This window comes from Gossypium hirsutum, chromosome A02 (assembly GCF_007990345.1).
Source record: "Gossypium hirsutum isolate 1008001.06 chromosome A02, Gossypium_hirsutum_v2.1, whole genome shotgun sequence".
Taxonomy (NCBI): domain Eukaryota; kingdom Viridiplantae; phylum Streptophyta; class Magnoliopsida; order Malvales; family Malvaceae; genus Gossypium; species Gossypium hirsutum.
Genome location: NC_053425.1, coordinates 11,007,385 through 11,019,891, shown reverse-complemented (window position 1 = coordinate 11,019,891; position 12,507 = coordinate 11,007,385). Strand labels below are relative to the sequence as shown.

At 27.9% G+C, this 12,507-nt stretch overlaps 1 protein-coding gene across 1 annotated transcript; it reads left to right on the top strand.

Annotated features, from left to right (window-relative positions):
- The first annotated feature begins 6,618 nt into the window (after nucleotides 1-6,618).
- LOC107951619 (protein ROH1) lies at nucleotides 6,619-8,342 on the top strand. The gene has a single exon (XM_016886722.2). It carries the CDS (start codon nucleotides 6,835-6,837, stop codon nucleotides 8,038-8,040), a length of 1,206 nt encoding a protein of 401 aa, XP_016742211.1. The 5' UTR covers nucleotides 6,619-6,834; the 3' UTR covers nucleotides 8,041-8,342.
- Nucleotides 8,343-12,507: the final 4,165 nt, after the last annotated feature.

The following is a 12,507-nucleotide window of genomic DNA, read 5'->3' as shown; positions in this document are numbered from 1 at the left end:
TTAAATGTGTATAACAACAACCTCTTTATAAAAGACAAAAACTGGACAAACAAATTAGGCTATTATAGAGAGGGTTGATTATACACATAACAGGATTTGAATCCATGCCTTTATAATTTTTAATATTTATATTTTACCATTGAACTAAAGTTTTATTTATTATTTTTATCAAATTTTTAATTATATTTACTATACAATTTTAAATTTTACTTTATTGTACGTGTACTAAAAATGTTAATGAGCTAGGTCGAGCTTAAGTATGATATATTCACTTTATGCTTGTCCAAGCCTATCTCAATCCGATATATGTACCTCAAATTTCGCTCAAGTCCATTTATATTTGTAGTTAACTAACCCAATTTTATTTTAAATCTACTCATATTATTTAAAATAAAAAATATTCATATGATAAAAATTAAATAAAGTTATGATGGAATATCACGATTAATTTTAGGTTGTAATTTATAATAACGTTAACATGAGAAACTATGGGAAATATGAAATGAGAAATAGGGGGTTATATTTGAAAACATGGAGCACAGGTTTTATGGTGAAATTGATGGGTTATATGCTTTATAAATAAAGAGACGTGTGCAAATAGCCAAAACAGATGGTCTCATATTTATTTAAAGCTAACAATATAAGATAAAATAAAATAATAATTGTTCTTGGCTTTGGGGACAAGCAACTTGCGGCTGGCAAAGGTCCACACCACACTGTCCCATATTCCTTTCTTTTCAACTCATGCTTACAGTTTTGTTTTCTAAATATTTATTCTTTTTCTTTCTCACCATGTCATTAAGAAAACTAATGTGATTACGTTCTTTTACTTTAATTGCATTTTATTCCCTACTTGTTGACAACTAAAAAGTTGATTTTTTAAAATTTTTGTATTATATGAACATTAAGCAATTTTATTATTTTTAATTAAAATTTATTGTTAAATCATAAAAATTATTAATTTAATAATTATATGCATGGAATTGACAAAAATTATCTGTCCAACAATTATATACAACAAATTAACGATTTAAATTTACGTATTTACTAACGGTTGAATTAATTTTTCAATTTTCGTAAACTAAAGAAATGAATTGAATTTTATAATTAAATTTTGTTGTTCAAGTATAACTATAATTAAGTTAAATATTAAAATACATGATTGGGTTAAAAATTAAATATAATTTATAAAAAAGAAACTTGAAATTATCCCAAGTAACCTTACATATTTTGTTGTGGAATTATTATAAAATAAAATTAATATTCGATTTTTTTTAATTAAAATAGCTACAAATTGTGAAATTTTAAAGTAAAAAACCAAGTGGAAACAGTGGCATTTGGAAATTTGTTTCTAACTTCTAAATCTTCAATTTGATTTTTTTTTTTTTGCTTTTTGAAATCTGTTTCATTATGGGCATTCCAAAAAATGCCATTGATTTATGGATCATCCTTTAGTTGGATATTGCAAAAAAAAAAAAAATATTGAGGAGTATTATTAAAGTATTTTTCAATATCAAATGATATCCATTGTTATATTATGTATAATAATATTGAAGTACAAATATCATGAAGACTTTTGTATTAAGAGTTAAATTATATTTTATCTTTTTAATTAAAAATCAATAAATTAGTCATTATACATCAGATCAAAATGTAAATCAATATTTCTTATAAAATTTTTATTCAATTTTACTATTAAAAATTGATCATTATATGTTCAGCACTAGACACATCATGTATCACTAATTAATTATTCTGTCGCTTATATTAGCTTTTAATAATAGAAATAAATTAAAGATAAAAAAGACTAATTTACCTATATTATTTAATTAAATTAAAATATAATTTAACATCTAATACAAATATTTTCACCGTGTTTTTATAATAATCATTTATTAGATACAAGTGGCACCAAGATAAATAAAATCTCCTAAGAATAACTTTTTTTTCTTCATTAATTATGGAGTAACGGATGAGAAGATTTTTTGGTCCCACATGACTAATTTCTCTCTATCTTATTTCGTAAAATATAACTTATAATAATCATTAGAAAATCTAACTTGCAAAAATAATAATTTTATATTATGTTACATCTGTAATGTTAAAAATACCTTTTAGATATATATTTGCAAAATTGGATAAATGAATGGAAGAATTTTAAAAATGGATAGAAAATCCACATGATATTATTGTTTAAGCGATTAATTTCGCTCTTGCTTTTCTCACATTTGATCTTTTCTTATGTTTAAGAAATTTCAATTCTTTTGTATTAGTAGAGGAATGTTGGTAATATAAAATGGCATATCTCATATTAGTTGAGGAAAGACTTACAAGAGAGTTCAAATATAACATTACCTTTTACCCTCATTAAGTAATTGAAGTTAAAGGCTTGACACGAATTGCGCGTGTTTTTTTTAATAAACTTTTTGTTGTTTTTCTTTATATATACATATATATACTTTTAACAAATTTCAGTTTTTAAGCTGTTACAATTTTTAAAAATCAGTTTTTGGTCATTATCTTATGGTTGTTTTTGGCCGTTGGACTAACCCTACAAACTATCGTTTTGCCCCTTTAGAATGTCCTATAAATTACTCAGATATTCATCTCATTTCATACAACAATCTATCTTTTTTCTCATAGCTTACCTATTTCTTTTCAATATATTTACGATTAGTTTTCTATTTATTTGACAAAGAGCAACACCAAATTTGTTCCATCTTTTTTATTTGGGTGTATGAATATTGAAATACTATGTTAATCTTGAGGGGCGACGTCTACTATACAATTATATCAATCAGGACGAATTTGCTTCTAAGGCAATGATTCTTCCACGACACAGCTATTGTTTCATTTATTTACAAGTGATTTATTTATTCAATTAATGCTAACGATTTTGTTTTGTAATAGTATATTTCCTACACCAAATAAGTAGTTTACCCAAAAGAAAAGAAAAGAAAAAAAAAAGAGATTTGTAGTTTTAAGTTTTGTGTTATTTCATATTTGTTCTATCAAACAAATATGTAGGATAGTGAATGACTTCAAACGTAAATAATAAATAATAAGTAAAAAACCAGACATGAAACATATAAAAATTAATTAATAAATGAAATATTTTGGAAAACCTATTAAGCTTGGAAACTCTTTTTAGATTTAAAAACTCATTTTATATTTTTTTTGGACAAAAAATATGAAAGCAATATAGGAATAGATATATTAATTTCATAAATATTTCTAGGTTAAAATATGTTATAAGTCTATGTACTCTTCATAAATTTAGAAATTAATTCTTGTATTTTATTTTTGGAAATTTTAACAGCGTTAATAGTTAGATTTAAATTTTGAAATATAAAAACTTAAAAAACTAATTTCATAGAAATAAAAAAGCTAAATTTCCAATTTGTGAAGAATATAAAGATTTTTTTTAAATGTTTTAACCTTATTTCTATAAAATAATAATTGAATTAGTGATATAATCTGATCAAACTCAAGCTTTTTACTCGGTCGAAGCCATACTTGAAATTTGAAACCCAAAATTAAAAAGCGTTTTATTTTTAAAATTAGAATTAAACTGAGTTTAATGAATAAGTTCAATTAAATCCCAATTTAACTAAACTTGAAATTTAAAGCTCAATTAGGTTTTATTTTTAAAGTTCGAAAACTTCTCAATGCCTTAAACTAATTGACTATCGCTCGTTGTTTTTGATCTCGACTTCGAGTTGGAAATTTAATTTTTAAATGTACATATTAAAAATTTTAAAAATAATTAAATTGGTGAACTACTAGAAAAAGCATTAATATATATATTTAAATTCAACTTTTTTAATAAATCAAGATATACTTTTATCTCGATTCAATAATCATCGAATTTCAAAAACTAGTTTATATGCGTAGTATACAATATATGCTCAACTTTTATGTAGTGATGTTTGAATCGGACCGAATCAATCAAATTGGAACTAATTGAGATATTGATCTGGTGAGAAATATAAAATCAATTGATTGAAGAACTAATACAGACAAATTGAACCTAATTAAAAAATTTGTTGAATGATGTATAATTAATTTTTATAAATTTTTTATTTTTAAAATTTTTAATGATTTATTTGTTTTGAACAATCCTAATCAATCCAACCGAAAATTGATGGTCAATTAGTTAAACCACTTATTCGGTTTAAAAAAAAAAAAGTTAATAGAATAGCGAAAAATTGAAATTATAGTACTGATTTTCTAGCCAAGATTAGAATAAGAAATGAATAAAAGATTGGTTTAAATTGCTCATACTCTTTTTAAATTTATAATTTAGTTTATATACTTTTATTTTTAATAAATTAAATTTTTTCTTTTTTAAATTTTAAAATTTAAGTTCAATTATTAATACTATTTACTTTTTTTGTGCTACATTTTGTAATTAAAAAAAAATTATTTGGGAGCAATATAACTAAAAAAGGACGTCGTCATGAATCTAAACTTAATAAAATAATCTTAACAGTATTAGCAAATTGACTTAACTTTTAAAATTTGAAAAGTAGATGAACTAAATTCCTAAATATAAAAGTATAAAAACTAATTTTCAAATTTAAAAAGAGTACATAGGCTTATGATATATTTTAATCCAAAAGAAATAAACATTAAAAAAAAACATAAATTTTCAAGTGTTTTAAATTATACTAAAAAAATCCTATCACATGCATATGCGTGTGGAAACTATGAATTTAGAAAATAAATGTATATTTAAAATTAACATATAATAAATAATAAAATATATAATTTAAAATTAATTAATAATAACAAATAAAATATGTATGATGTTAAAATGAAAAAATTAAGTTAAAATTATTTATCATAGTGTTATCATCAACTTTTGAGTTGGCATCGAGTTAACTTGTGACACCAACTCAATTAAATACATTAATATATACATAATTGCTGTTGGTAATAAGATGTACATAATAAAAAATAAAATGTATAAAAATATCAAAATAAAATTTTAATACAGTTATAAATTAAATCTTATTATAAGCATATGTTTTTTTAATATATTCAATTAAATATTAAATAGTGATTAATTTAATTTGTAAAATTAAAAAATTTCGCTATCAATCTACTTCATCATGTCGAACTTAACCTAAAAATAAAAAAGTTCAAAATTCTAGAAGGAGGGTAAGTTGGTATTTTCAGGAGAAGAATAACACACGTCATCATCTCTCTTTTTTCTAGAAGAACGAAGCAGAGTTCGGTTCTCAGACCAAGTCCCTCTCGGCATCCGCACTCCAACGAAGACCCAGCTGTACCTTCCCACGTGTATAACTCACTCTAACCTTTTCACACGTGACTAATACTTACCCATTCATTAACATATTTTATATTTTATTCTACTTATTTATATCACTAATATTTTCGAGTTTTATTATATTGACAAACATGTCCTGATATTATTGCAGAGGGTGCATTTTTGTCCCACTGGTCATTTTTGTAACCCTCCAAAAAATTGTTAATTTTATTTATTAGATGTAGTTAATTAAATGTCTCATTAATTTAAACTTTGACGTAACATGCTTACGTGATATTTTATCTTCATTTACTGTAAAAATTAATATTTTAAGTTATAATATTTTTTATATAATGATTTATTTTGACTTTTTAATTTATAAAAACATATTTAAAATTTTATCTCTTTTAGTCATTAAATTTAAATTATTTATCAAATTACTTCGAAATAAATAGAAGAATTAATGATGTTAACTTTTTTGACGTGGTATCCATATGGCAGACCACGTGTATACCACACTAACAATTAATTAATCATTTAAAAAAATAAAAAAATATTTAAAAAATTATATTCAATTTTAAGTTAGTGTTGAGTTAATTTGTGATACTATCTCAATTAATAATATTATTAATATATTCAATTGACGGAGGTAATAAAGTATGCATGGTAAAATTAAAATGTATAAAAATATTAGAATTGAAATTTTGGTTGAATGATAAATTTAAGATTTTACTAACTCAATTAGCATAAGCTCAAGTATCATCATATGTACATTTTTATTATTTTAATAAATAAAAAAGACTAAAATATCCTTAAATAAATCATTTATTTTAAATGCAAAGGAACAGTAAAATAATTTTTTTAACTGAGTTAAGACTTGATTAATGGGTGACACAAACTTAATAAAATGTTTAATTTATAGTATAGATAAAATAGAATAATTACTGCCACAATAATTATACTTTAATTCAATTACTATCCATATTTAAGCACACTCTTAAAAATAACACATCATATTTTAAATTAATATAACATATTTAATTAAAATTGCTTCATAAAATTAATATTTAAATGATAAATTGTTTTTTTCTGGAGCATTTTAAAAGTGCATTATTTCAAAATATTTTTTTTTGAAAATTATATTTTTAAACTGAATTAGCATTATACTTACTAAAAAAAATAAATCTAACTCTCAACAGAAATAAAACAATCCTCTAAATTAACGCTTAGAATCATAATTAAAATATTTAATTAGTATATTGACCTGAAATTTAAATTAAATATGATTAATTAATACATATGTAATTATTAAAGTAAAAGATTAAAAAGACAAAGAATAGCACTCCTCGGTTTTAGACTGCGGAGACCCTTTCTTTATTCCCAAGTTCCAACTACCATAAAACGCGGTCCAAAAATCCCCAATAAAAATGCCATCTTTTTCATTAGGGTTTCTCCATATCCCTCTTTATTTCTCCCCAAATTTTCAATCCTAAATACTCGATCCAATTGAAACTCAATTTTGATTTTTTAATCATTATTCTTATTATTTATTCGATGTGATCATGCCCGCGACGGATTATCAAGGAACTTCGTCACCGTTGACAAATATCGGCCGTTCGTTATTACCAGTGAGGAGGGATCAAGTACACGCCATGGAATCGCCGATCGGTGGATCGGCGTCTAACGAGGCGGAGATCGAGTCCTTTCAAAGGCAAGTAGCTGACAGATTTCACGATTTAGCTTCTGTCCCTTCCGATGAATTGCTTTCTCTGCCGTGGGTTCGGAAGTTGCTCGACGTTTTCCTCTGTTGTCAAGAGGAATTTCGGGTCATGCTTTTTAACAACATAGCTCTAGTGAAGAAGCCGCCCATGGACCGTTTGATCGCCGATTTTTACGAGCGTACTGTCAAGGCGCTTGATGTTTGCAATGCGATTCGCGACGGGATTGAACAGATCAGGCAATGGCAGAAGCTTCTAGAAATCGTTCTTTGCGCTTTGGGTGATAGTAATGTTGGTTATCAGAGAAGTCTAGGAGAAGGGCAATTCCGTCGCGCGAGGAAGGCGTTGATAGATTTAGCAATTGGGATGCTTGATGAGAAAGATTCAGGTCAGGCCTTGGCTCATAGGAACCGTTCCTTTGGGAGACACAACACTAGCGGCAGTCACTCCAAGGATCATCACCATCGATCTTTGGGTCATTTCAGGTCCTTGTCTTGGAGCGTTTCAAGGTCTTGGTCTGCCGCCAGGCAGCTCCAGGCAATTGGGAACAACTTGGCTGCGCCACGAGGGAATGAGGTTTTAGCCACCAATGGACTTGCAGTGCCTGTTTACACAATGGGTTCTGTCTTGTTATTTGTAATGTGGGCATTGGTGGCTGCAATTCCGTGCCAAGATCGTGGCTTGCAAGTTCATTTTAACGTTCCCAGGCAGTTCCCATGGTCTGCTCCAATACTTTGGTTGCACGAGAGGATTCTGGAGGAGTCAAAGAAAAGGGATAGGAAAAATGCTTGTGGCCTGTTGAGGGAGATTTATCAGATGGAGAAGTGTTCTCGGTTGTTGGGTGAATTGGCTGATTCCGTGCAGTTTCCTTTGAGTGAGGACAAGGAAAGGGAAGTTAAGCAGAGAGTGAAGGAATTGGAGCAGGTTCTTGATGCATTGAAGGAAGATTTAGAACCGCTGGAAAAGCTGGTTAGGGAAGTGTTCCATAGGATTGTTCGAAGCCGGACTGAAGGGCTTGATTCTTTTGCAAGGGGACACAACCCTGAGTGAAACCTCTCTTGTTGTGTTGGTTGATTTACACCATTAGTGTCAAATGTGCAACTTGCAAATATGTCTGTTTTTGGCTTTGGGGAAGTCATGGATCATGAAGATGAAGATGGATAAAAGGGCTTGAGGTATGCACCACCAAAAAAAAAAAAAAGGGTAAGAAGGAAAACCATAAGAAAATAGAGATTTGTTTGTATTTATCACCATATATCAGTGTAAAGAAAGCAGGATATGTAGTTGGATCTTTGGTCCTGATGTTGTGTTCATCTTTGTGTTGTTATATTATAATCAAAATTCTAAGTAAATCTGCAATCTTGGTTCTGTAGTTGATTTTGTGTTCAAAATTTGTCTACTTGTTAATGCTATATGTATACTTTTTTTTCTTTTTTGTGCTTCTTTGTTCATATTTCTGTCTCTTAGATGCAATAATAAGATAGTAAATGAAATAGTTCCTTTATTTGCTAAGCTCTTGTATGATGGTTTCTGGGATTTGATTCATTATATGATCAACTCCCGGCTTATTGTGATAGGGAAGATAATTAAAGATTTAAAGGTAATCGGTCTCCATTAAAATTCTTCTTCTATTGCAAAAAAACCGAGCATGGCTTTCTGGATGGACCTTTGCTAGAATTCCCCTCATCTCTGGTGGATTTCTCAAATGTTATATAATTTATAATAGTTTTCTCAAAAATTTGTGTTCTTAAATATCTTGATATTGAGCGCTAGCTAAAATTTGTCGGTACTTGTTTTTGTTTATTGGCTGGCAAATGAATGATCTTATTTATGTGCACTTTTAAGAACAAGATCTATGGTTTCAAGTCAGTTATTTTCAGCCATAAACTTCATGTGAAAATGACTGGGCAATAAGTTATATCCTTAAAAACCCAATTATACCCCATGTGTTTTTCAAGTTGTTAAAGGCTGAAAAAGACTATTAAACGGCATGTTGTCACTGTATAAATCAACTTCCTTTCTTGACTTTTACTGCAGCTACTTCATGAAGAAGCTCAAGTATGGCCATAATTTGTTACTTTCAGGGCCTAACTGGCAAAATCCTTGACGTGAATCACTTTTTGTGGAAGTCATATCTGGCATTCTGCTCGAGCTATTCTTCATTAAACTGTGAAAAGAAACTTAAAACTCTCATCAATCTGATTAAATATAAGCTTATCTAATACTCCCATTATTTTTGACAATATCTTCTGTCATTGCATTTACTGCAATTCTTTCCAGCTGATGATCTATAGCTCTTTGCCGCCTCGCAATCAACGCTTTTGTTTTGACAGCTAAAATGCAGGCATGTCCAGGCTGGATTTCTTGGAGGGGAAAAGCAAAGAAATAAATAGGCGTTTTCGAAAACCATGTTAGAACTGAGTTTTTAAGTTAACAACCCAATTTAGTGGTCTAATTCTAACAATGGCTTTTGGTCATTAGTTTCTTGGCTGACACAGAAGCCGAGCATTGCTCTCAACCACGGCCGCTGAAGAGGTTTGGGCATGGTAAACCAGAGCTTAATGAAGCCTATCACGAAAGAAAAGTAATGGGAGCTTGGTTCTCTTTGTTTCTTCTGTCCTACAAAGCCCTATTGTTTCGGTTTCGGTTTAGGTAGCTGAAGTTGAACATCTCCAAAAACTCATAAATTTTGAAGGAGACGTGTACCTAACCAGGTTTGGAAACCACAAGAGTCATATTACTTGTCTGCAAAACTCAGGGGTATCAGTTTTAGCTTTTTCAGCATCTTGATTATATAAAAGGATTCTGACAAATGGTTCTGAATTATTAAGGGAAAAGCTGCAATATGATTAATCGTTTCAATAGTGTATAAAAGAGCCCAGTCAGTGGTACTGTTTTGAGTTTTTCACTCTTCATTATTGGCTAATAATTCAGTATTGACAAGACATTAGTCTCAGCTTTGCCCCCACTCCACTCTAACAACTGATATAATTCAAATGCCATTGTTGCCTCATTGAATGCATCGAATCCATGGTTCATATTCTTTTCTCATTACACCTGCCTTTTACCTCTTCATTGAACAAAAGGATGAAATAGAGGAATGGGTCGTGGACGTCGGGATTCGAATCCTAAACCCGTTTAATACCGCTCTTAGTATAAACTGTACGAACCAACTGAGCTAAACCTTGGGTTCAAGCTGTTCATACCGTTGGAAGACAATCTGTTATGTATATCAGAAACAAAAAGACGATGAGAAGAAGAGGCATCATATGGATTCAATCAAACCTCTTTTTAACTCCTCATTTTCTCTAAAGCATTTGTGTTCGAAACCTATACTCATCTGAATATGAAGCTATAATCGATACTTATTCTCAGATATGAACTCAAGTCATACATTCTCAGTAAGTTGCCATTCCTTGAAATGGAAAAAAATGATATCTTCTTGCATGCCAAGCTCTTAAGATTTTTTATTTGTTTACTTCATTAGTTCATTCTATAATATCTGGAACAGCTCTGAATCATTAAGTATTTAGGTCTAAATATGGTTGGTTGACAGATGGTAATGAAATCCCTTCATCATTGGTGCAATGAATTTAATGAAACGTTTACTTCAACAACCAGGATGTTCCTACACTGAATCAATCATTCTTCTAATCTTTCATTCCTTGGAGCATTCTGTTTTTCATATCTGCTTCGTGCTGGAGATTGCTTGGATCAACAAACTTAATTGTTATGATATTTTTCTATGTTAACTGAGGTCTGTACTTATGTTACCAAGACAAAATGTGAGCTTTGTATACAGGTTAGTGGGGATTAGACGTGTTGATCTGCTGGGCAAGCAACCGGATAACTAGTCCAAAATCTGAGAGAGTTTAGAAAAAGATATAAATTTGAAAATTAATATTGAGCAAAAAATTAGCCCGTTTATAATATAGGCCGGGCTTGGGGCTTAAACATTAAAAGTTCGATCTCGGCCCGACTAATTTTTTATATTTATAATATATCATATTATGTTATTTTTATATATTATATAATATATAACACATAAAAAATTAAACATATAATAATATATAATACTATAATATAATTTTTTTAAATGTTAATATGTCTATATATAAAAATTTAATAAATGAAAGAATTGAAGTAATTAAATAGTAATTTTAAAATAAAAAAATATTTTTTAAAAAATAATATGAGCGAGTCTAAAATTGTTTGAATTAGTCATTTTCAAATATGAGCAGCTTGAGTAAAATTTTAAACTCATATCTTGGGTTGAGTCAGACTTAAAAAATTATAAAGTGTTTTAATATCATATTTAAACTTCATAAACACTTTTAATGGGAAGATAAAATTTTATATCAAGAGGGCAGAGATGAGAAAAATCAAACTAGAAATTCTTTTTGGGAGAGCTAAGTACCACAAATATCAAATGATGAAATTATATAAATCTAAAATATAAAACACTTACAAGTCATATAAAATATTTTTCAATAAAATTTATCAATACAATTCATTATTAAATAAACTCAAAAGAAATAAAAAATTATAAATTAAATAAAAAAAATTATGTATATAGCAATCAAATTATGCAAGGACTCCAAAATAAATAATAAAATTTTAATTTTTAAATTCATAAATTCATTTTTTACTAGTCAGGCAAAATCAATTGATACACACCGATATGATTATATGATTAGTATCAACCAAAATTTAAATCAACAAATAAGTTAAATGATTAAAGCCACCCGAAGAATAAATCCAAGTTAAATGATGAAATTCAAAAGATAAATATTTTCTGAAATGATTTGAATCAATATTTGGTTTCTAATATTAGACGGCTAACATATCAAAAACCAGTAGTAAAGTCTAGTTGTTATTGCCACTAAGATGAATTTTAGTACTTCAATTATAATATTAGATGGTTAAACATAGAAGAATAAATTTTAGAATTATATATAAATTTTGTTTTAATGTGTAATATAATACTTAAATTTTAATTTGGTGTAATTATATACATGAAACTTTGATTGTAGTTTAAATGTATATTTGAAACTTTAATTTTGATTCAACCATATACATTTAAAGAAATAAATATATCAATTGATAAAATGGTACTATATCAATGATTGTGTTAATAATTTGTGAGACTTGGATCAAACTAAAATTTTTATGTATGCATAAAATTAAAATCCATATATAAAATTGCACATTAGACCAAATTTAATTTATAGTTTTGAGATTTATCCCTAAGGCTAACATATTTGAAACTAGTAGTAAATTTTTTTTTTCCTCATGAGTTCAACAATATAAACAACCTAGTATTAGAAGTACTCACCATTGATGAATCCCTTAACCCATTTTAATTTTTGATGAGCTAGAAGACTAGAGAAGACACGTATTTCTATAATATTGTTGGCGATATTTCTTGAGGCAACACTTCATTTCCAATTAGCTCTTCAATTTGTGACAGTTCTTCGAACAAGATTTCATATTTTTGTGCAACCATTGCCTCAGTTT